We start from the raw sequence: 23821 nt of genomic DNA, 5'->3' as shown, positions 1-23821 counted from the left end.
TTGAAACAGAAATGTTGAACGTTGAGCTTTTTGTGTGCCGCTCAAAAGTCAGACACACTTCAGCATTCAGTCACACACACACACACTTAACATTGCGCTGGTCTGTTTGTGGGATGCTCGGTCAGCGGCACAAGCAGAAAGGAGCGAAAGCGGGGGGGGGGCAAAGCGGGAAGTGAAGAGGACGCAGGCGCCATGTGCTTTGTCTCCCGCGCGATTTTGAGCCGGCCTTCACGCTCGTCGCACAACCGCACTGCTCAAGGCGGTGGGGGCTGGCGTCTTTGACTTGCTTGCTGCTTGGTGCAAGTGCAGTCGATTGGGGTCGGGGGGCGGCAGGGACTTGCTGAAACCAAAGCGACCAGCAATCAAAACCAAAACCCAAAAAAAAAAAAAAAAAAAGATCTCGTTCCTCTTTCCCCTCAACTCTCACTCACTCACTCTCTATCGCTCGATGGCTGTCTCTCTCCTGAGTCGATGACTCGATCTGATGATCAGCCACACGCACACAAGAGCGCAAGAACACGAAATTCAGCCCTTCCCCTTCCCTTTTGCACTTTGATCGTGCTGTGCTATTGAGCAACAATGGACCTCGTTCAATGCAATGCAACATACTCTCACCGCCATTCCTACAACAGACACACACACACGCACAAATGTCGGACGACGAACGACTTACGCGTATCGCCATCGTGTCCTCGGACAAGTGCAAGCCGAAAAAGTGCCGGCAAGAGTGCAAAAAGTCGTGCCCGGTCGTCCGCATGGGCAAGCTGTGCATTGAAGTCGCGCCGACCGACAAGATTTCGTACATTTCAGAAGAGCTGTGCATTGGTTGCGGCATCTGCGTCAAGAAGTGCCCGTTCGAGGCCATCAGCATTATCAACCTGCCGTCCAACCTCTCGAAGGAAACGACCCACCGTTACTCTGCCAACTCGTTCAAGCTGCATCGCCTGCCCACGCCGCGCGCTGGCCAGGTCCTCGGTCTTGTCGGCAAGAACGGTATCGGCAAGTCGACCGCACTCAAGATTCTTGCGGGCAAGCAGAAGCCCAACCTCGGTCGCTTTGAAAACCCGCCGGACTGGGCTGACATTCTCACCCGCTTCCGCGGCTCTGAGCTCCAGAACTACTTTCAAAAGATTCTCGAGGACAACCTCAAGGCCATCATCAAGCCCCAGTACGTCGACAACCTGCCCAAGGCTGTTCAAGGCAAGGTGCAGGAGATTCTGGACAAGAAGGACGATCGCAAAAACCAGGACGTTGTCAAGCCCATGTTGGATCTGACCAACCTCACCGAGCGCAACATTGAAGACCTCTCTGGTGGTGAGCTCCAGCGCTTTGCCATTGGTGTCGTCGCCGTGCAGAACGCCGACGTCTACATGTTTGACGAGCCTTCGTCCTACCTCGATGTCAAGCAGCGTCTCAACGCCGCCCGGATGATTCGTCACCTCATCACCGCCAAGAACTACATTATCGTTGTCGAGCACGATTTGTCCGTCCTCGATTACCTTTCGGACTTTATCTGCGTTCTCTACGGCGTCCCCGGTGCCTACGGTGTCGTCACCATGCCCTTCTCGGTCCGTGAAGGCATCAACATTTTCCTCGACGGTGTCATCCCCACTGAAAACCTGCGATTCCGCGAGTCTGCGCTCACCTTCAAGATGTTTGAGACTGCCGACAAGGAGGAGTCGATCAAGCGCTTCAGCCGCTTCCAATACCCCAAGATGAAGAAGACCTTGGGCGACTTCTCGCTCCAAGTGGAGGCGGGTGACTTTTCAGATTCCGAAATTCTCGTCATGCTCGGCGAGAACGGCACGGGCAAGACCACCTTCATTCGCATGCTTGCCGGTCTCTTGCAAGCCGACACTGAGGAGCAAGTCCCCGCCCTCAACGTCAGCTACAAGCCCCAAAAGATTGCGCCCAAGTTCACCGGCTCGGTCCGCCAGCTGCTCCACAAGAAGATTCGCGAGGCATCCATCCACCCTCAGTTCAACACTGACGTCCTCAAGCCACTCGAGCTCGAGTCGCTCATGGACCAGGAGGTTGTCAACCTCTCTGGTGGTGAGCTCCAACGCGTCGCCATCACCCTCTGCCTCGGCACCCCTGCCGATATCTACCTCATTGACGAGCCCTCTGCCTACCTCGATTCCGAGCAGCGTATCATCACCGCCAAGGTCATTAAGCGGTAAGTGGAGGGGTTTGTTGTTTTTGTAAACTGGTGTTGTGAGATTCCTGGTTTGGGGGGTTTTTTAAACAAAAATCGCTCACGCTTTGGATTGTGTATTTTTCCGCCTCCTCATCCTTGCTTCACTGCAGATTTATTTTGCACGCCAAGAAGACTGGTTTCATTGTCGAGCACGATTTCATCATGGCCACTTACATGGCTGATCGCGTTATTGTCTTTGACGGCCAGCCATCTGTTGCTACTCGCGCCAACACGTATGTTCACACTTGGTTTTTGCGAAGAGAGACTCGCTTGTTGTTGCCAGCAGGCAAGTTGAGCTAAAATCACTCACTTTTTCATGCGCTTTCGTGTTTTTTTTTTTTTGGGCCACAGTCCTCAATCTCTGCTTAACGGGATGAACTCCTTCCTCAAGTCGCTCGACATTACCTTCCGTCGTGATCCGACCAACTTCCGCCCGCGCATCAACAAGCTTGACTCTGTCAAGGATCGCGAGCAAAAGACTGCCGGCAACTTCTTCTTCTTGGAAGACTAAGTCCGGTCTGAAGGCATTTTCTTGGTTAATCCGTGACGCAGGCTCGGCGAGCTAGTTTCTGTTCTCGTTTGAGAACTGCCACTTTCACACTGCTTCAAGGCTGTTCTTTTGGTTGGACAGACTTGAGTGGTCATTTGCATGCTTGCGTCTACTCTCCTCCTCCTCCTCCTCCTCCTCCTCCTCCTCCTCCTCCTCCTCCTCGTTTTCCTTCCTTCTTGTTCTCACCACTGTATTCATAGATGCCGGGTGGAAAAAATTTGATTTCGTGATATTTTCGCCATTAAATGATTTGACAATTTCGCTCTGTTCAGTGACAATACGTGTCGACAATTTGTGGTGTCGTTTGCGAGGGGCTCGCGGTCGAGTCGTCATTTGCATGCTTGCGTCTACTCTCCTCCTCCTCCTCCTCCTCCTCCTCCTCCTCCTCCTCCTCCTCCTCGTTTTCCTTCCTTCTTGTTCTCACCACTGTATTCATAGATGCCGGGTGGAAAAAATTTGATTTCGTGATATTTTCGCCATTAAATGATTTGACAATTTCGCTCTGTTCAGTGACAATACGTGTCGACAATTTGTGGTGTCGTTTGCGAGGGGCTCGCGGTCGAGTCGATCAATCCAGCTGCGCAATCAACGACAAGGGAACCAACCCGGTGATGGAATTGAGCGTGCACAGCGCCCAGCGGTCGTCAACACGGTCGGAAACGACCATTTCGTCGCCTTTGCAGAATGCAAGCTGCTCCATGTCATGCGCGACAAAGTGCGAGAGGGCAATCACTCGCATTCCTGGGCGAACAGCCGCAGCAGACACCGAGGTCAGTCCGTCAACGGCGGAATTGTCATCATAGTCATCTTCAGGCACGGCAGGCCGCGGTCGGGGCGGGGCATCGGCGGCCTCAATTCCAACCTCGCCGAGCAGCGAATTGACGTTTTCAACCACCTTTGCACGCACCGACTCGAGAGTGCCGCGCAAAAACCCGGAACCAAATCCAGAAGACTGCTGGCGGAACAAGCTGAATGGGCTGCTGCTGGACGACTGGGTGCTGCGGGGAGCCGGAGACTCGGGCTGCGCAAAACTCGAGTGTGAGCGACCTGCAAGCGTGCGCTGGAGCGCATGCGTAGCATCGCCGGCCTCGACATTCACCATGGCACTGCTGGCCATCGCAGGCATGACTTCGGGATGCGAGCTGGACATGTCAATGTTGACAGAGCCCTGACTGGTCAGCGAGCGTGAGGCAAGAGAGCTGGACGAGGAAGAGTCGGAAGCGGCATCTTGCACAAGCGGTTGGTGGGACGGTTGAACGTGCGCCGGGGAGGACGGAACGGCTTGCTGTCGAACCTCAAACTGCAGATGCAGCTTGAAGCGAACCGCTGTCAGCGGATGCACTGTGGTGGCGAGCTCCTTCATTTGCGCGCGCGAGGCAGACCGAAGCAGGGCGTTTGGCTCGTAGAACTTTGGCAAAATGTCGTCGCTGCAATGCAACTGCAGCAGCCATGACTCGAGCAAGGAATCACTGTGGGAGGTGCGCGCGTGCGGGGGTGGAGGGTTGGGGTAAGATTTGGGTTCATGGGTGAGTTGAGCTACCAAGCAAACAAATGCATCACAAAAAAAAAAAACAGACATACTTGAGCAGCGCGCAGACAAAAGATCGGTACTTCATGCTCGAGTCCTTTGCCATCAATGCGTGGCCATTCAGGAAGGAAACGATGCGATGGGTTTGGCGCTGCACCGGATTGTTGGGCGATGCTGTGAACGTTAGAGAGAAAAGGGCGTGCACAAAAAAAATTAAGCTCGAGTCCAACCCGCAAGAACTATCAACACTGGGATCGCAAGCTGTCATACTTTGTGAGACGGTGGAGGCTTCAACCACTTGCCACAAGTCCAGCCGACTCATCATGAAACCTCTGTACTGCTTGAGGCCATGCAGCAGGAACCCGGCGAGCGCAGAACAAAGCGACCCACGGACCAGACTACCCATGGCCGGGTTTTTGGTGTCATCTGCAGCGTCACTCTGTAACGATTTGATGTCAGAGCAGAGGTGAAGAGAGGATGAAAGCGCGTTGGTCAGTAGGAGATCAAAAGCGCACACACGACTTCAAAACGTGCAGCTTGAACAACTCCGTACCTCGTTCGATTCGAGCGCATTCTGGGAAAACAGCCGAACAATGCTCCCGACAACAGTGTGTAGTTTGATGGTGTGATCTGTCAAACGCATGGCATTTCACAAAAAAAAGTAAGCGACTGATCTCAACAAAACTTTTTGGACCAGATAACGGTATGGACGTACTCTGAAGCTCAAGCAACTCGTCGCGAGTCACTCCGCGACCAGATTCGTCGGCAAACGCATAGGACATGGGGTGATGCAGGTCTTGCGAAGGCGCTGGCGCGCGCTGCGTGGTCGAAGTCGCAGAAAGGGACTTGAGAGACGGTTGCTTGGTCGCCAAGGATGCAAAGGGCTGCGGAGGACCCAGTGCGTGGATTGACGCAGCTGCTCCTGCCGCCGCCGCCGGGCCAGGCTGCGGGCGAGTAGGCAGAGACACGCTGCTGCTGAGAACAACCGAATCAGCCAAGGAGTCGGTCGTCGCGGTGGAGCTCGAATGCTCCGTCTCCGCAACCGGAGCAACCGTCGAGCTGCTCTTGGTGGCAATCATGAACGGGGCACCAGGGACGGCGTTGCGATGGGCCTGGGCGCGTGCAATGTCCAGCTTGGCCAATTGAGGCTCTGCAGGCGCCGGCGCCGCTGGTGCTTCCGGCGCAGCTGCGGGTTCCTCGACAGTCCCGCGCACAATGCCACTGCTCAGCGCATGTGGTTCATCGTCCATCGAAATCACTGGAATGACTTGCCAGCGTTTGCTGGTGTGGTGGAAAATCGCTCGCACTCCTCCGGGAAGTGTGAAGCTTTCAATATGACCGAGCTGCAAAGTTGCAACCAAGAATAACAGAAAATCAAAAATCAAAAAACGATGAGTCGCTTGGGGCCAATGCACACAACAAGCATTAAACAAAAAAACGAGCGAACACAACTACAAACCTCGCTCGCGGAAACAGGCTCCACTCGCCCAGATGACTGGGCATCCAGGACAATTCGCCAAACTCCCGCAGTGTTGTGCAGCACCGTGCCAGAGAGAGAGATTGTGTCCATTGCAGCGTTGGTCGCTGTGGAGGCGGCCGAAGAAGACTGCAACAGCACAATCTTGAGAACGGATGGGGATGGAATGACGAACGGCTCGCGTTTCGCCTCCAAGGGTGCCCTCGACAGCGAATGCGAAACGGGCGTCGTCTCACTGGCGAACGGCGAGACTGTGGTTTCCCCTGGAGCCGGCGACGGACTGGAAGAAGCACTGCTAATCAGTGAAGCGGTTGCGCGAGACTTGGAAACAAACATGGGCACGGGGCTGGTCAGGTCCACAGCCGGGGCAGGAGAGTCATCCGCCGCTTGAAGCTCGTCGGCTTGCGCAGCCTTCAGCGCAAGATCTTCCAAAACTTCGTCGTTGGTGGGTGCCGTGTCAGCATCGCCATTCGAAAAGATGTCACTGTCGTCTGGCCGGCTCACGCCCCCATCAACGTCACGTTGGAAAGTGTTGGCCTGGCGCGCAAACTCAACGGCCAAGTCTGCGTCGTCGAGCTGACCAGAGACAGCCTGCTCCTTGAGGGCCTCGCTTGCAGTCGAGTTGTAAGTGGTGGGCTGGTCTGAAATCTGCACTCCAAAATCGCTGCTGCGGGAATCGAGTGTTTGTTGACGCGGCACCTTGGCGGCGGGGTCAAAGTACAAGGCGGACTGGATGGTTCCTGCACGCGGTCGCATGCTGTCCGAGTCAGCAGACGGGAGCGGTGAGGCACGGTTGGCATGAGATGACTGCGACTCTGCGACCAAGGGAGCTGCCTTCTCGCCATTCTGCTGCGCAACCGTTGGCTTGACAGGCGTAGCGGTGGAGGTCGAGGTCGGAACCTCAGATTTTGGTTGTTCGGGTGCTGGTTCGGATGCAGCGTGCTGCTTTTGTTGCTGCTTTTGTTGCTTTTTCGACTTTCCTGCAGCGCCTTTGGTTGGAGTGGACGAGGAGGCGGCCGCACTGGTCGCAGGTTGCTTGTTGGGTGCAGCGGTTGTGTCGGCAGCGCCGGCTGACGGGGTGGATGAAGAAACCGTCGCAACGTTCTCAGCAACAGCTGGGGCCGACGAAGAAGAAGGCGTCGCAACATTCTCCGTGGATGGCGGCGCTGAAGTGGCCAAGGAAGCAGCCGGTTCCGCCGCAGGCTCCACTGGTGGGGAGGAGGCTTTCGCCTTCGCTGGGGCGGCAGCCGCGGCTGCGTTCTTGGCAGCGCCCTTCTTCTTGCCTTGGCCTGCAGGCGAGGGAGTAGAAGACGAGCCTGAGCCTCCAAATACTTTGAGCGCATCCCGCACACTGCCTTTCGGAGGAAGCTCGTCTACAGGCTCGGCGTTCGCGGCCGAAGAAAGCTGACTTGATGCGTTCAAACTCGAAGGTGTGCTGGAGTTGGAGGTAGATTGTGATGCGCCCGCGCTCCCTGGACGCGACGTCACTTTGGCAGTTACAACAGCAGCAGCAGCAGCAGCCTCGTTGCTTGGCAAACCGGGTGAGGTGACTGAAACGACCGAGCTCTCAGTCGCAGACGGCACAGTTGAATCAACTTGCGGAAGCGTTGTCGCAGGAATTTCCAAATGTGTTTCGACATGCTGCTCTTCGGAGCTGGAATCGTCTTGATGCACATCTGCAGAGACTGCCGCTGGCGCTGCAGAGGCTTCGGCTTCATCAACGGCATGTTTGGAAAACAAGCCCAAAGCAGCATCGCGCTCGATCGCCGCGGCCTCGTCCTTCTCGAGGTAGTCATCTTCATCGTCGGCGTCGGGTCGCACGAAAACAGAGTTTCGAAGGCCTGGTCGGAGGAAGAGCTCGTCTCCGATGCTGTCGCGACCTGCAGCCGGCGTCGCACTGTGCACCGTTTCGTGCGCAGTCTTGTTCAGCAAGTACAGTGCAACAGACGTGCCTTCTCCCTGCGATTTGGCAACAGGAATCGCATCACTGTCGGGCGATTCAAACAGAGTTTCGAGCGGCTTGTCGTACTGAGAAAACAGCTGCTGCGAGACAGCGCCGCTTTCGTCGACGGTGCGCAAGAACAGCCCAATCGAAGGAGTAGTTGCGTCTGTTGCAGAGGATAGCACAGCATAGATTTGTGCAAAGCGAGCCGCGAGGACAGGCAAGCCGCAAATTTCAGCGGCAGTCATCTCGTACGTCAGTGGAAGGGAGACGAACGACCCATCGGGCATGCCGATCGGCTGCACTACACATTTCATGCGATCCAGATAGTAGAGCTTGAAACCATTGGTCTTGAGCGAGGAGATGTTGTCATCTTCGTCCAGCACCAATGTTTGAGCACTCGTTTCGCACGAAAGCGGCTCGGGCGGGTTGTGAACGGACACGGTGCTTTCGCCAGAAGCGCTCGCTGGAACAGCGACAAGCGAGTATTGCTCGCGCTGATCAGAACCGACATGGAGCTTGCTCGCAAGCTTGCTCGCCAGCTGCTCGGCCGTGCTGGTCGAGGTGATGGGCATGGTTCGGAACTCGCCCGCGCCCAGCAAGTGAATTTTGACAATGATGGCACCTGTACTCGAGATGGAGTCAGAACTGTGGACCAATCCGTCCCCAGGCGGCGACGAACTGATCGACGTTGGCTCGGACGAAACTGGCGAGCTGCCCGTGAACTGCCCCGAGGGTGTTTTCGATAAAGTAGGGTGTCCGCCGTTCGCGGGCGTAGGAGTCGTGGCGGTAGCAGCTGCAGCTGCAGCTGCCGCGGCTTGCTTCTTCTTGCTCTTGAGGAATGGCAGGTGCAATCCAGTCTGCAGAATTTTTGGGGACAAACGAGATCGGTCAGCCACTTTTTTTCCCCCCCCCTTTGTCACCAACATCGAACTCTCTTCCAAATGCCAAGACTCGAGTGACAGCAAAAGAGTCATGGTACAGACCTTGTGGACCTCGGGCTTGTCTTCCTCAGCCGGCTCGGCACCCAACTCTTCCGCGGTAACGTTGCCCAGCTCGATCTGCTTGAGCCAGTAAGCACGAACGGCCTGCAGCTCCTTGACCCAGCGGTCTACCTCCTCGCTCGTCTGTACACACCAACGATGAGCAGAGCCAGACGAGAGCCAGCGATGAGTCGCCCTGAGTGAGCAAATTCCTTCTTCCTGAACAATGCCAAAATGGCTGCGCTGTTCGTTTTTACCTCTGTGATGAAGTGCCAGGTGCGAGTGGATGTCTGGATGTCGAATGCACAATTGACCATGTGCTTCTTTGGCGGATGTGGCGGGATTGCCGAGTGGATGGACTGAGCGTCGAGCAGCGCGACATGGCCAATGACGTCTGCAGCGACCTCAGTGACGGCGGCACCCGCAGCACCAGCACTCAATCCACCGCCAGTCGTAGTAGCACTACTACTACTACTACTGCTACTACCACTACTGCTACTAGTGCTGCTGGTCGTCGCTGATGACGACGCTGGACCAGAGCGAAAGTAGCACAGGCGGTCAAACTGGCCCATTGCAAAGTACCTTCGCTTCCAGCCGCGGTTGATCTCGCCTTGCTTGAACAGAAACCCGCGCGGTCCCAGCGGTGCTCCGGCCTGGGCAGCAGCGACGCCCTTCGTCGTCTGTGTGAGTCGTCAGGGTGTTTCAACAGTGTTTGCAACAAAGAGTGAGTGGAATCAGCTTTGGAAGATCAGCAAGCAATGCAGCTTTTTTTTTTTTTTTTTTTTTTTTTTTTTTTTTTTTTTTTTGGCTGGGATTTGCATTCTCTGCTGTCTGATCCCCCACTTTGCATTGCTCTGCCGATCTCGCTCTGTTCTGTTGCTTCGAGATCGGCGTCGCTGCGATGGTTCTTTTGAAGGGGGGGGGATTCAAAGTGCTCGGGTGTCCTGGCTCACCTGCTGGTCGCTCATCGCACACAAACACAAAAGAATAAGAAGACTGGAAATGGAAGCAATAATATTGTCATCTCAGATCTAGATGTCGTAGCATGTACTGTATTTCGAGTACAAAAAGTCACGAAGGCACAGATGGTCGACAATCGGGATTTGCTCAGGGTTGAAGAGCAACAGAGCAGCCACAGGACTTCAGATCGCGTTTTCCCCCCGAAATTGTCAACGCGATCGCACTCACTCAACCTCCAGCATTGAATATCATTTGGGGCCTAATCTTGATATTGGGCGTCTAACGCAGTCATTCCGCAGCACCACGCCGAATCATGTTCCGCTCTGCTGCAATCTTGCTCCCATCATGTGTGGCCTCCGTGCGCGCCCGTGCACTCAGACATCAAGCCATGGCTACACGCACCGTTTTCACTGCGATGGCCGGCGTGAGCAGCTCCAAGAGCGGGACGACGCCAATCCGACCCGGGCACCAATTTGACGTTGACCGCCTCAAGGCGTTCCTGCTGGGACTCGCTGCCAGCCAATCCGCCTCATCTGCCGATGCGAGTGTTTCTACAATGGGCCCCAGAGTCCATTCTACCGGGACTGCAGGACAGACACTGGATATTGCCACGCCAAATCTCGTCCTGGCGCACCAGGATCATCGCAAATTGGATTGGTCGCAGATTGCAAGTCTGGACACAGTCACCGTGCTGAACCACCATTCGGGTGATGCATTCCTGCAGAGCATTGGTCTTACACCGGAATCGGCCATCGAGGTGCGGCAGTTTGCTCACGGCCAGTCCAACCCGACCTTCCTTCTGATTGTCAGCAACCCCTCGTCCTCAACAAGCGCAGAGTCTCGGCAGTTTGTGCTGCGCAAACAACCGCCGGGCAAGCTTTTGCCATCGGCACACCGGCTTGACCGAGAATTCCGGGTGACTCTCGGCCTTGCGCAAAGCAACATGCCGGTTGCCAAACCGCTCTTGCTCTGCCAGGACCAGCGCGTGATTGGCACCAGCTTTTATGTAAGTTCTTGCTGCTTGCATTAGCGTGGTGTTGCGCTTGTGTTGGAGTGGGTTGGGAGCAATTGGGAATGGATGTTATAACTTTTTGTTTTTGGGATTGTGCAAACGCCTCATTGATGCTTGCCATGTCTGGATGAATGACAACATTTTGACTCATCCCACAGCTTGTAGAGCTGGTCAACGGCCGCATCTTCAAGGATCCGAAGCTACCAGAAGTGTCTACGGCTCAAGAACGCCGAGAAATCTACGCCGAAATGAATCGCATTTTGGCTCGCTTGCACTCGGTCAACGTGGACCAACACGACATCTTGCAAGGGTATGGACCGACCGAAAACTACTACGAGCGACAGATTGCGCGGTGGACCAAGCAGTATCAAGCCTCGATTGTGGACAAACCAAACGAAACCATGCTGCGGTTGGCGGATTGGCTGCCTGCCAACATTCCCTCGACCGTCGTGCCAGCCGGCGTTGTGCATGGCGACTTTCGGTAATGTTGGGGGAGGGAGGGGAAGGGGAAGGGGAAAGGCTGATGATTTGCAACGTGTTTGCGGGAGTGAAAACAGGCACGGAATTCAACTCACTTGTTGCTAATGGCAGACTGGACAATCTCATTCTGCACCCCACAAAGCCCCAGGTGCTGGCCGTGCTGGACTGGGAGCTGTCCACGCTTGGTGATACCATTTCTGATCTTGCCTACAATTGCTTACCATACCACCTGCCCGAGACGTTTCCCGGCGTCATTGGGATGAAAGAACTCGTTGCACGCAGCAGCGACTTTGCCAACCAGGGGATTCCAACTGAGCAGGACTATGTCAAGCTTTACTGCCGCAACCGGGCGCTTGATGCATCGCAGACAGAGCACCTGCTTCGGCACTGGAACTTTTACATGGCGTTCGCATGGTTTCGCGTTGCTTCCATTCTGCAAGGAGTCCACAAGCGCGCTGTCGGCGGGAATGCGAGCTCCCAGAATGCTCTTGCGGTTGGCAGTGCGGCCATGGTTGGTGCCAATCTGGGCTGGCAGAGTGCGACCGCGCATCGTGCCGCGACCGCACCTCATCGTGCACAGTCTGAACCGGCCGCAGCCAGTGAACACTCCAAGTCCGCCGCTTCTTCTCACGTGGGTGTTCCGTCTCTTGTTGGAGTTCCTGCGTCCGTTCAGCCATTGCGTGCCAAGCTTCTCGATTTCATGAACGAATTTGTCTTCCCCTGTGAAAGCGCCACTGCCAAGCACCAGTTCTCCGACAAGCGCTGGACTGTACTTCATCAGATGCAAGAGCTGAAAGCGGCAGCTCGGGAACGCGGCTTGTGGAACTTGTTCATTCCTCGCGAGGCGGATCCTCTGGGAAAGTTTGGGGCAGGGTTGTCCAACTTTGAGTACGCGCACCTGTGCGAAGTGATGGGTCGGTCGCTCTTTGCTCCCGAAATCTTCAATTGCTCCGCTCCGGACACTGGCAACATGGAGGTGTTAATCCGCTACGGTACTCCAGAGCAGCAGAGTCGCTGGCTGCAACCGTTGCTTGCTGGAACGATTCGCTCGTGTTTTGCCATGACCGAGCCCAACGTGGCCTCTTCCGATGCGACAAACATTGGCACTACTATTGTTCGCGATGGCTCTGATTACGTTGTGAATGGTCACAAGTGGTGGATTTCAGGTGAGTCAAAGGACACTTGATTGGGCGTTTTGTTTTGGTTTGTGTTTTTAACTTTTCAAACCTGCTCCGCCCATTGCATTTTCGCCACTGTTTTGCTTCCATCGCTTTTACTTTCCCCGCACGAGCAGGCGCATTGGATCCGCGGTGCTCAATCGCCATCGTCTTGGGCAAAAGCGACATTAATGGCACCCAACCTCGACACAGCCGCCACAGCATGATCCTCGTGCCAATGGACACGCCTGGTGTGGTCATCAAGCGCCCTTTGACCGTGTTTGGATATGACGATTCGCCGCACGGCCATGCTGAAATGACGTTTACGAACGTGCGTGTGCCGGCGTCCAATTTGCTCCTTGGCGAGGGTCGTGGGTTTGAGATTGCACAGGGCAGACTGGGTCCCGGTCGCATCCACCACTGCATGCGACTGATCGGCCACGCCGAGCGCTGTCTTGACTTGATGAAGCAGCGCGTGCTGTCTCGCAAAATTGGCGACCAGCCACTCGCAGCGTTCAACTCGATTGTGCATGGCATTGCTCAGTCGCGCATCGACATTGACCAGGCACGTTTGCTGACGCTTCAGGCTGCACATGCGATGGACACGGTCGGCAACAAGGGCGCCAAGATGGAGATTGGCATGATCAAGGTTGCTGCGCCCGAAATGGCGCTCCGCGTCATTGATCGCGCCATGCAAGCGTTCGGCGCTATGGGTCTGAGCAACGACATTCCACTTGCGCAAATGTACGCGTGGAGTCGTGTTCTCAAGTTTGCCGACGGTCCCACCGAAGTGCATTTGCAGCAGATTGGGCAGCTAGAGCTGAAGCGTCGTCTGATGTAATATCCAACAAGTCAAGTCTTTTGCATGGCCCATTTTAGCACATATCGTTTACTCTGAAGTGGCGTGATTTTACCCGATGTTTGCAGCTTTCAGCCAGAAAACGGAAAAAAAAAAAACAAAACAAAAAAAAAACGGAAACCAGAGGAGTCGAAGACGAGGGGACGGACCAATTGAAAACAATTGATGTCTATGCGTGTAGTGGCTCGACATGACATTGAACGAGTAGCAGTCCGCCTCTGCTTTCCCCTTTGCACCAATTTTTCAATCCCATGTCGATTTAGTCGGATGCTCTTTTGCCCCACCGTAATGCATCAAGAAATGCGAACGTGGTTCAGTGGCAGAATAGGTCGTTGCCAACGACTTGACCCGAGTCCGATTCTCGGCGTTCGCACGTTTTTTTTTTCTTGTTTTTGTTTTGCTTTTTTTTGTTTGTTTTTTTTTCTTCCTTCTAGCTCCCGACGCAAGCGAACACACCACTCACATGACTGAGTACATTGCTCTAACGCTTTTTTTTTCCCGTCTCGGACATGTGAGAGTTGCGATCCCGAAAAGAAGTCAGGTCGACCTTCGTTTTTTGGTTTCGTGCTGCATTCGTTCACTCTTCCTTACCTTGCCAAACACAAAGTTCAGCTTGTCCAGCCCTAAAGATTTTTTGCGTCCCTGAATTCATCAAGATACACAAGGATAGATACAATAGCATATTGAACATCAATCAGCAGACGTTATTTGGCCAGTAGCTCCAAGAGCCAACCCCGTGCAAAGTTTCGAAAACTCGACTTTTTCTCGAAAACCCGATCTCTTTACCAACAGGAACAACAGGCTCTGCGACATTTCAAGGCATAAACAATCATTTTTGTCATCTAATTAAACTCGAGATCGGCAAAGCAGACAGGTCCTAGTCCCAAGAAATCGTTCGAACGGCGACACTTTGACAACTCGGGGAAAGTGCACCCAGCATCTCCATGTCAGCCTCGAAAGCACCAACAAGCACATACAAGTCAATTAATCACTTCATTGACATTATTGGAGCGGATCTAGTCGGAGATTGTAGTGTTTATTGAAAACCAGAATATTCGAATCAAAAGAATGTCTTGATGACCTGCGTCGTTAGTGCCACACTGGTGGACACTGCTCTCTCTGGCTGACTATTCAAACTCGCTAAGGTGACGCGGGTACTGGCTCCGAAGAGTCGCTCGCGTTCCACATGCAGTTGCTGTTGGAGCTGGCCATTGTCGGTGACTAGCGCTACCTGTGCCTCGATATCTCGCAATATCGACCGAATTCCTGCACAAGATCACACGAAAGCAAGTGTTAGACATAGGGACAGTAGATAACCTTCAAGCAAACAAAGCAAAACAAACAAAACAAAGAAACAATGAAAAAGTCAGAAGCGACCACCAAACTCACCAAAGTTGGAAGATCCGACAAGCGTCATGTGTGGGGTCGGTGCAGATGCATGGTAAAACCACATGCCTTTCGCATGGAAGGTCCACTGAGGCTTCATCCATTCAAACAGTTGCACTCTATCGGGTGCATTCAGTGCTTCCACGCGTCGCAAGAAGGCGCGCTCAATACTGGTGTAGGCGGCCGGAACCAGTCCTGGAATACCACGCGCGCCGAAAAATCCATTCGCCTAGCAGTGAGACGACAGCGTGGAGTGGAGGAAACGGATGTGAGAAGCGGGCCAAGGCAAAGAAAGTCAGACCGAACATTCTCCCAGTCTTCGCTTCTCCTCTCTTGTGCTTAATAGCAGCAAGCTTACCAACGGAGCAGCTGTCAGAATCTTAAACTCAGTCTTGGTGGCACCTTGGCTTTGGCCGAGAACCAGTTGCTGATACGATTCGGGAAAGTTGAAATAGCCCGACGCAACCCAAACAGCGCAGTCCGTCGGGGTTGAGCTCAAAATATGCGACGTGATGGCCTGGTCGTGCTTGAATCCAAAGCAACCAAGTTGGATGGACGGGAGCACCAATGCTTCCGTGGAGGCCGGACGCTGCGCGGGCGAATGTTGCGGCGCTTGAGCGAGAATGGCACGCATGCCTGCGGCCATACTTGCACCAAATTCATCAATAGAGCATGCGAGGGGATCGAATCGGCGCGCTTCGAGGGTATTCTTGCTGCTCACGCGGTATGAGTGCTCCTCAACCACTCGGCTGACTTTTTGGAAGAATCCGACAACTTCTGGGCAGTCTTCAAACAGCATGTAACGATCCTGACGATTGGTAAAGTAGTCCTGACTCAGGTTGGCTCTGAGGAGAGGGGAATCAGACAAATCATGTGTGTGTGTGAGTGAGTGGGACACAACTTTGACTCGATTGGATGTCGACCCAAAAACCCTTACCCGCTTAACAAAATGGTGTCGTCCCACATGTACAGCTTCATGTGCTGAACACTGATTGTTTCATCAAACTTGGCTGGGATGAGCTTCTTCTTCAGAGATCGAAGCAACGGCGTGTGATAGAGCGACAGTGTGATGCGATCTCCAAAACGTTCCAGAAGAGGCAGCAGCATGGCACGGCTGCTCTTCTTTTCGTTCTCGCCACGAGATCCTCGCATGCAGTCGAGCAGAATATTCACACGCAGTTCAGGTCGTGTGGAGAGGGCAAGATGAAGTGCTTCAATCTGTCGAGCGGGAAAACAAATGTTGAATGTGAGGCCTTTGGTCGCGATTGAAACAGAGTAGAATCATAAGCCAAACACGGGCTTGCACACATTGGGTGCACAAAAGCCAGGTCGTGCTTCCTTACTAGCTCGCGTTCTCGCGCGCCGGTGCCTAAATAGAGCGAAGCAAGAGTGATTTGTCGTTTTGCTTGGGCAACGCCTTTCTGCAACACAAATACACACAAATGAGATTCCAATACTACTACTACTACTGTTACCACCCATATAGCAGCATGATCACGATGGTCACGATGATGATTGGATGAACGCAACACGAGGATGCTCGCAGAATAAGGCGCTCTACACATACCAGCAGCGTTGAGAAAAAGTCGGACGGCTCATGCAGCACGCGGACGTTGCTGGCATTGATCTTGAAGCTCGGTCGCAGTGCGAGCCAGTCGGTATCAGCCCTGGTCGCTGCGGTGGTTGTAGCAGGCTGCATGGACGCAGATGTTGAAGCAGATCGCCTCCCCGTTGTCAAACTCGGCGTCTGTTGTGCATGCATCAATGTGCACGATGCAGCCAATGCAGACACGAACGGTCGCCGCCGGAGTGGAGAAGCGGTCTTGGCGATGAGAGCAGCGGCAGGCGTCGCCATCATCATCCTCATCATCTCTGGAACAGCACCACTCTAACAAAAGCTCAACTCGATGACAACAACAACAGCAATCTATAAAGAATGAAGTCGATCGCCAAAAGAATAAGCAAAAAAAAAAGACTGAATGGCTGAAAATCTCAAACTCGCTGAGAATGCGATCAGACCGCAATGGTGATCTTGACTTTTCGCCCCTCCTCCTCAGTAAATCGATGCAGAGGGTGCAATAGCATCATACTAGGCAGGTTTCCACGTTGGGATGCTGAAACACTGCGAGGAAGGGAGGGGAAGGTCATTTTTTTTGGTCCGGGTCACAACCAACCGAGCCAGAACCCCCCCCCCCAAAAAAAAAAAGTTGCCAAGAGGAGTCTTCCACTTTAATCGGTAGCAAATTGATCAAAACCTAATTGTGCAAAGCGACGGGGGTCAGGGTAAGAAGAAAGGCGACCTGCTAGAATTGCGCCTGCTGAGAAATCCATTCCTTCTTTTTCTGCCCGCCTTTTTCCGTCTCCAGCTGCTGTGTGATTCTCGTCTGACAGTGAGTTGTTGTATTGTTCATCTTGACAGTGAGTTGTTTGAGTTGTTCGATTGTTCATTTGTGAATCAAGCAAGGCGTGTCTGTTCGGCTCGCATCATCAGAGCCATCTCGCGCTGCTTTCGCCGTGTCGGGTATACACGACTTGAGATATCTATAAAACACTGGAGGGCGAGGGCGAGCTCAAACAGAAAGAAGTTGAGACAGTAGAAAGAAAGATAGTTTTGTTTGGTGTGATGCAAATTTGCACAGCCAGGCAATGTACAGAGTTGAGCTGCTGCTGGATTCTGCCATCGCATGCATTCAAATACTTCGCGTTGGAACCAGTCGATCGCGGCTTGTGGTTCTGTGAGGTTGGGTAGACTTGAGAACAATTTCAAAATTGCGCCAAAATGCGTTTGTGTTCTTTAGACTTCTTCAGCTTACTTGTTCTCGCGTTATGAGGTGGTAAGACGCAACACACTGCGTCGTGCAACGTACCGGATGACAAGTATGATTGTTGAGGCATGCAGTAGGCGCACAAATCAGACAGCTTGGTGCTTTCAGTTCGGCTAACTGCGTTTCATTCTCAAAGTTCCATGAAGCCCATAAAGTTCCCCAAGTTCAAGCTTCCTTGGCGATCGACCACTGCACACCCAACAGCGTCCAACCTAGCTGCACCGGCCATTGCACCCTCGTCCAGCTCAGTCGCATCCGTGCCAGGTCACTTTGACTCGCTATCACCTCCCTTGATGTCCACCACTTCTCTCCCGGTAGCCAATAAAGAAGCGAGGCGCAACGCGGAGCGCGGTTTGTATGTTGCGCGCACCTTCCCGCAATGCACATCATCCCCCTGCGCTGCCTTTTGTACGACACAACAAGTGCGTCAGCAACGACCTGGCTTTTTATACGAAACCCCAGCCCACAACGACATCCTGGATTACCTCACGAATCTCACAAACTTTCTCAGCGCTGGAAAGTATGAAGGCCGCAATGGCGCAGCCACTCGAACTCTGGTTGGCGCTAAGGGTATCGGCAAGACGGCCACTTGCATGACATTCATCAAAGCTGCTGCCAGCCTTTGGCCTAATGTGATACCGGTTTATCTCAATTACACGGGCATTCAAGCACAAACTCACCCTCTGGTAGACGAGCACGGTGGACTGAACAGCGTGCTACGCGCGCTCAAGGTGCCCGATGATGCCAATTTTCAGGTGGGGCAGGGTCAGCCTGCGCACGCGGCCCTGCTGAATTTTTTGGATGCTCACGGCCTACGTATGCTGCTTATCGTCGATGAACTTGACGAGGGCTACCGTTTTGCGACGAGAGACTCTTTCGCCGCCACGTTGGCCGGATTTCAAGTTTTTGGAAACAGCACCGAAGGTCTGGTTGCTGTTGTCTTGTGCGGCTCCTCCGCCACGTTGCCCAGTCTCATCTGTGGCGACCAGGAGACGGAGTTCCCTCTAAGTTTTCAAGGCATGCCCAATTTAAATGACACAAAGTTCTCCGTCCAACGCGTCTACACGCCGACGCCTGTTGACATCGATGTCGTGGGAATGCTACTGCGCCAGCCGAAACCCACGAACGACATTCTTGCTCGTCACCGTCATATACTCTACATGGTTGGAGCCAATGCACGTGAGATTGGCAAGGTGGACACCGGCACAGCCACGCCACCCAATGACCTGTCGAGCAGCGAGGTAAACACGAATTACATGAATCACTTTGCGGCACGGCATCTCCACTTGGCTATGTTGGACCTGCTCATTCACGATAACAAGTCAATCCTCCTTCGCATGTACCCTGAGGACGCTACGACCGACGACGCTGAATACATTCAACAAAATGCATGGCATTCGGAATTCAAACCGCTGGAACAGGCCGACGTCGACGACTTGTGGAAGACTCTTCAAGATGGAGGCAAGGTGGATCGGAAAGACAAGTCGCGGTTGAATGAAACACTACACTACTTGCTTGATCGCGGATACATCGCAATGGCTCGAAGTTCGACTTCAAATTCATATTTCCCGTATTCTCTTTTCAATTTGGTCGCGAGAATGTTGGAAAAGCGTGACACGAAGCACAGGAAGCAAATCTTGAGGACGGTCTTGCCAGTGGCTGTTTCGTTGATGCAAACCGCTGCGACCGCCGCGGTTGCCCTGGCATGAGACGCCTGAAACGACCAAAATCCCAAAAAAACCGAAAAACAAATCGAGACCGGTGCCTTGAAAGACAATCTCTGAGCTTAAACCACGTTGCATTATTCTTACAATATTCAAAACACAATACAAGTAACATCACATCTCAGTCTCACTCTTCTTAACACTTTGCAATGTCAAGGCAGCTTCGTGTTCCGGACGTCAAGCGCATCAACTCTGAGCTCTTCACGCTGACGTACGGCTCGCTCGTCGCGCAGCTCATCAAGGACTTTGAGGACGACGAGGAGGTCAACAAGCAGCTCGAGAAGATGTGAGCGCCGCCCCGACTCGCAGAAGACGGGGAGAGAGAGGGAGAGAGTGAGAGCGGGAATTGAGAGATCTCGCCAGATTGCCCCTGCTCTCCTTGCTGGCTGGCTGGCTGGCTGACTGGCTGGCTGGCTGCTCACTCATCCCTGGGTCTTGCATTGAATGGCTTTGCTTGGGTTTTGGGGTTGGGGTTGGGTGGACGCGCACAGGGGCTACAATATTGGCATCCGTCTCATTGAAGAGTTCCTCGCGCGAACGAATACGGGCAAGTGCCAGGACCTCAAAGAGACGGCCGAAGTCATTTCCAAGGTATGGAGATGCTCTATACACCAACAAGAACGAGCTCTTTTGCTTCAGGTGGTGGAGATTTTTGACCTCACACTTGGCAATTGGGGGCTTCCTTTTTGGCAGGTCGGATTTAAAATGTTCCTGGGCATCACACCGACAGTCACTGGCTGGGATGCAGAGGGCCGAGAATTCTCGCTCATGTTTGACGAAAACCCCCTGACCGAGTTTGTCGAGTTGCCCGAGTCACACAAGCAGTTGCGGTACTCGAATATCCTATGCGGCGTCCTACGAGGCGCCTTGCAGATGGTGAGTGAGATTCTCTCAAGCTGTTGGTCTCCTTTTGTGCCGTGTTGCTAACACTGTGCATCTGCAATCATCGTTTTGTTTTGTCACACCAGATCCACATGAAGGTTGAGACTGAATTCGTGCGAGACACATTGCGAGGAGACGACGCCACGGAAATGCGCATTCGCCTGCTCGAAATTTTGCAAGACCAAGCGCCACCCGGTGAAGATTAACCGCAGACGAGCGCAAAGCCTATGCTCGTGCTTGCTTTTTGTACATGTCAAAAATCAAAAATATTGTGTGAACTTTTTCCCGATTCGATAGATTCGATAGCGGAAGCGCTTTCCAAAACACAAATGTAGATCTAACACCAAAGTTTGTATTGTTGGACACCACAGCATCTATCTCCTTCCCTGTGATGACGAAGGCAGGTTTTGCGTTATTTTCGCGATCGCTGCTGCGACGGCTGGATTGAGCGCGGCGCCGCTAGATGTTGCGCTCGCGCCGCCAATGTACGGCCCTGGGGCTTGCTGAGGGCCGTCCCACTTGCCGCGGACCTGAGGAGAATGTGTATTGCTGCTTTGCATGGTGCCGGCGGACACAAAGGAGGTGGCTGCGCGCTGCTGAGCGGCGGTCTGAGCGGCAGAGGCTCCAACTGCAGTTGCGGTGCTTGACCCAGGCCGCTTGCCAAAGTGGTGCACATGGCTGATGTTCTGCTGCTGCAAATGAAACTGGCGCGCCTTCTCTGCAATGAAATCCTGCTGCTGTTGCGCAAGGGCTTCGTAGAGGCTGTCTTCTTGGAAGCGGTCTCGGTGCGCCTCGAGCACCAAGTTGGATCCGTACTCGTCCGTCTCGCAAAACTGCACGAGTTTCTCGTAGATGATTGGATTGCGGAATGCTTTGCTTGCAAACAGGCGCTGGTTGAATGTCGCGCCCGAGTTGGTCTGCTTGATGCGAATGAAGGCGGCAATCTGGCGCTGCAGCGCGGGATCGCACGGGCCCGTTGGGATTGGCGGCAGCACGACCCCTCGCGTGTCCAAGAACGGTCCATTCGCAGGCACTTGGTCTGCGGCATCGTCGTCGTCGTCGCGGTCGTCGTCGTGGCGGTGCGACTCGGTTTGAGCGACGACTTGGTTGCGTTGAGGTCGCTGCTCTGCAGTGTCCATTGGCGTGGCAGCATTACTGTGCCCGTACTGGTCGTCATCGCGATGATGATGATGATGGTCTTGATGGTGATGGTCTTGGTGTGGCTGTGATTGCTCGCTCTGCTGAGCGTGGTCCAGAGTTGTGCCATCGCCAGTGCTCCTGTCATTGGTCGTACTATCCCTGTTACTATCGTTATTATTACTAGTGTTGTTGTTGTTGCTGTTGTCATCATCGTCGTCATCGTCATCGTCGTAGTACGCCATTGCCAATCGCAACGCAGACGATTGTGAAGTTGGCGCGATTGCCATTGTTTCAGAAGGGCTTTTTGGTTTCAGATAGAGACTGGTCTCATTCGTCAATGAATTGGGAATAGATGAGTAACTCCAATGCAAAGAATTGAGCACTTGTGCTGTACAGCATCACAAGTAGAGGTCAAGCGAGGAGGCGTTCAGTCTGAGCGCGGGCTTCGGGAATGGATCAACCAAACGCTTTCGCAGATGAGCAATTTCCAATGCAATCGAGCTGTTCACCATCTTGACCACAGAAGAGACCCTCGAGAAAACGAGAGGCCTTTTCAAGTCTGAGAATGCTGGTTTTTTGTTGCTGTGACGGCGTCTCTCTCTGTTCCCAAACGCATCCTCCATCCATCCACCCATCCTCGATCTCCATTTCCATTTTCCCCATTTTATCCTTCTTTTTTCATTTTCCTTGTTTTGGATGCATTCAGTCTTTGAGTTTATTCATTCATACTTTCAATCATCATGCAACCGACGATCGGCGGCGGCGCACGCTGTGCCAAGTATCTCCTCGTTATCTTCAACCTCCTCTTCCTGGTGCGTGCTTGTCTGTCGTTTCGCTGCCGTTGCTCACACGCACACACACACACACACCTCGTCTCACGCTGCATGGGGGTTCGGTGGTTGGGGGTCGTCCGGTAGAGTAACCCGCGCGACGACAAAACGGAACCAGAAAAAAAAAAAAAAAAAAAGCTGGGTTTTTTATGCTATTTTATTTTGAATGAACAATGATGGAACTCGTGGGGCTGAACGCAATGCTCGACACGGCGCGCGTCCATTCGCACAACGCTCGCTCCCCCCTCCGTCGTTGACGTTCGCGCTGACTGATAGAGAGCAGCGCAGAAGAGTGTGGACGAGCGACAGCACAAACAACACAACAAAAAGCCCAACAACGACGACGACCGTTTCGTCATCAAGTTTTTTTTTTTTTTTTTTTTTTTTTGGGTTTAGGTTTGACTGTCGCTCACTGTACTTACAACCTGGCCCCCCCTCTATCTGGCATACAGGTCCTCGGAGGCACCATTCTCGGCCTCGGCATTTACACGACCCAGCGCGGCAGCATTGAGCAGCTCAAGAGCTTCAATCTCTCATGGGGTAAAGTTGACTTTGATATTTTTATATTTTATTTTATTTTATTTTATACTTTTGTCTTCTTCTTCACGTCGTTCTGTTCCAATGGCGTTGTTTTTTTTTCCATTGTGCGCCTTGGCAATGAAACCCGCTTTGTCGTCACATCTTTGATTTTTTGTCTTGTCTATTCTTTTTGTTCTTTTGCTGTATTCCGGTTGTAGCTTGTCATGCTGGGTGTTTTTTTAAACCGTTTTGGCACCTTTCTCATTTTTTTTTTTTTTTTTTTTTTTTTTTGCTTTGACAGGTCTGATTATTGTCGGCGCCTTTATTTTCCTCCTCGCATTCTTTGGCTGCTGCGGCGCCAACCGAGAGAGCCGCGGCATGCTTAAGGCTGTAAGTGATGAAAGCCCGGAAGCAGCTGTTTCGTCTTGGAGCTTTTTGTCTCGAGCATTTTCTGACATTGCACGCCGTAACAGTACTTTGCTTTCATGATCATCTTCATTGCCGCCCAAATCACCATCGCTGTCGTTGCTTGGAAGTACTCTGGTGATGTAAGTCACACTGCCGAGTTTGCTTCTATTGGAACAACCCTCCCCCCTTTTTTTTTCTAAATTCATTTTTGATTCTTCCATTGTTTTGTCCACCAGCTCGACGAGTCGCTGTTTGACTCGTTCAACAGCGCAGACACCGACACCAAGAACGACATCCAAAACGACCTCAAGTGCTGCGGCTTCTGGAACAGCACGGACTCGACCACCACCGACCCCAAGAACGTCTGCCACATTCCCCAACCCGGCTATGCCAACGGTTGCTATGAAGACATCAAGCACGAGCTGAAGCACTATGCCAACATTGCCATTGGTGCTGGCTCTGCTGCCGCCGCCATCGAGCTGCTCGGCCTTGTTTTCAGCTGTGTTCTTCTCTCGTCCATCCGCCGCAAGGAGGACGAGGAGGCTCTCCTTCGCGACGCTCGCGCCTACAACCAGTTGAGTGTTGTTTTTGACGGTTGTTGTTGGTTTCTTTGTGCGGGATGATGTGTTTTGCGGTTGAGCTCACTTGAAACTTTTTTTTTTTGGTGGTTTGTTTCAGGACTGCGTACAACACTGTGCCTACTCAGCCTGTGTATCATCATCAACGACCGCAACCCCGAGGGAATGGGGGAGGGCCCACTATTATAGGGTCCCTAGACGCTTTTCTGCGGGTCCGGTCTTTGGCTGGTGTAATGGGTCCTAATAGGGCAAAGACATTTGGGGGGGGGGGGGGGGGGGGGGAGTAGGGAACGAGAAAAAGAGGAAGACGGAGGTTGGGAGAAGAGGAAAAGGGGAGAGGAAAGAAAGACACGCAAGCGAGGAAGAGGCCAGAGGGGGGGGGGG

At 53.2% G+C, this 23821-nt stretch overlaps 8 protein-coding genes and 1 non-coding gene across 9 annotated transcripts; 6 read left to right on the top strand and 3 right to left on the bottom strand.

Annotated features, from left to right (window-relative positions):
• Positions 1–524: 524 nt before the first annotated feature.
• Positions 525–3008, top strand: CAOG_04819 (ATP-binding cassette sub-family E member 1). The gene is made up of 3 exons (XM_004347520.2): positions 525–2176; positions 2308–2430; positions 2549–3008. The coding sequence occupies exons 1-3, from the start codon at positions 594–596 to the stop codon at positions 2706–2708; spliced, it is 1866 nt and encodes a 621-aa protein (XP_004347570.2). The 5' UTR covers positions 525–593; the 3' UTR covers positions 2709–3008.
• Positions 3009–3193: 185 nt separating this feature from the next.
• CAOG_04818 (hypothetical protein) lies at positions 3194–9662 on the bottom strand. Its single transcript, XM_004347519.2, has 9 exons — positions 9631–9662; positions 8935–9357; positions 8681–8821; positions 5735–8554; positions 4991–5618; positions 4829–4905; positions 4546–4714; positions 4329–4449; positions 3194–4216 (listed from the first exon to the last, which is right to left on the bottom strand). Exons 1-9 carry the CDS (start codon positions 9643–9645, stop codon positions 3316–3318), a joined length of 5295 nt encoding a protein of 1764 aa, XP_004347569.1. The 5' UTR covers positions 9646–9662; the 3' UTR covers positions 3194–3315.
• Positions 9663–9935: 273 nt separating this feature from the next.
• CAOG_04817 (acyl-Coenzyme A dehydrogenase) lies at positions 9936–13158 on the top strand. The gene is made up of 4 exons (XM_004347518.2): positions 9936–10643; positions 10808–11130; positions 11241–12295; positions 12424–13158. Exons 1-4 carry the CDS (start codon positions 9951–9953, stop codon positions 13125–13127), a joined length of 2775 nt encoding a protein of 924 aa, XP_004347568.1. The 5' UTR covers positions 9936–9950; the 3' UTR covers positions 13128–13158.
• Positions 13159–13447: 289 nt separating this feature from the next.
• On the top strand, positions 13448–13518 carry CAOG_09626. Its single transcript has one exon. It is a non-coding gene; the product is annotated as a tRNA-Gly (tRNA).
• A 647-nt stretch (positions 13519–14165) lies between these two features.
• CAOG_04816 (cdp-diacylglycerol-serine O-phosphatidyltransferase) lies at positions 14166–16487 on the bottom strand. Its single transcript, XM_004347517.2, has 6 exons — positions 16099–16487; positions 15875–15952; positions 15469–15749; positions 14890–15376; positions 14535–14760; positions 14166–14411 (listed from the first exon to the last, which is right to left on the bottom strand). Exons 1-6 carry the CDS (start codon positions 16399–16401, stop codon positions 14206–14208), a joined length of 1581 nt encoding a protein of 526 aa, XP_004347567.2. The 5' UTR covers positions 16402–16487; the 3' UTR covers positions 14166–14205.
• A 1009-nt stretch (positions 16488–17496) lies between these two features.
• Positions 17497–19065, top strand: CAOG_04815 (hypothetical protein; the record flags this gene model as incomplete). The annotated part of the gene is made up of 1 exon (XM_004347516.1): positions 17497–19065. One exon carries the CDS (start codon positions 17497–17499, stop codon positions 19063–19065), a length of 1569 nt encoding a protein of 522 aa, XP_004347566.1.
• A 149-nt stretch (positions 19066–19214) lies between these two features.
• On the top strand, positions 19215–20251 carry CAOG_04814 (BET3 family protein). Its single transcript, XM_004347515.2, has 4 exons — positions 19215–19366; positions 19572–19671; positions 19774–19956; positions 20049–20251. The coding sequence occupies exons 1-4, from the start codon at positions 19230–19232 to the stop codon at positions 20166–20168; spliced, it is 540 nt and encodes a 179-aa protein (XP_004347565.1). The 5' UTR covers positions 19215–19229; the 3' UTR covers positions 20169–20251.
• A 48-nt stretch (positions 20252–20299) lies between these two features.
• Positions 20300–21417, bottom strand: CAOG_04813 (hypothetical protein). The gene has a single exon (XM_004347514.2). The coding sequence runs from the start codon at positions 21387–21389 to the stop codon at positions 20337–20339; it is 1053 nt and encodes a 350-aa protein (XP_004347564.1). The 5' UTR covers positions 21390–21417; the 3' UTR covers positions 20300–20336.
• Positions 21418–21824: 407 nt separating this feature from the next.
• On the top strand, positions 21825–23482 carry CAOG_04812 (hypothetical protein; the record flags this gene model as incomplete). Its single annotated transcript, XM_004347513.1, has 5 exons — positions 21825–21914; positions 22385–22472; positions 22753–22841; positions 22925–22999; positions 23096–23482. The coding sequence occupies exons 1-5, from the start codon at positions 21843–21845 to the stop codon at positions 23480–23482; spliced, it is 711 nt and encodes a 236-aa protein (XP_004347563.1). The 5' UTR covers positions 21825–21842.
• Between the last annotated feature and the right edge of the window lie 339 nt (positions 23483–23821).

Source organism: Capsaspora owczarzaki (genome assembly GCF_000151315.2).
Source record: "Capsaspora owczarzaki ATCC 30864 unplaced genomic scaffold supercont2.7, whole genome shotgun sequence".
Taxonomy (NCBI): Eukaryota; class Filasterea; order Ministeriida; family Capsasporidae; genus Capsaspora; species Capsaspora owczarzaki.
This window is presented reverse-complemented; position numbering and strand designations above follow the sequence as displayed.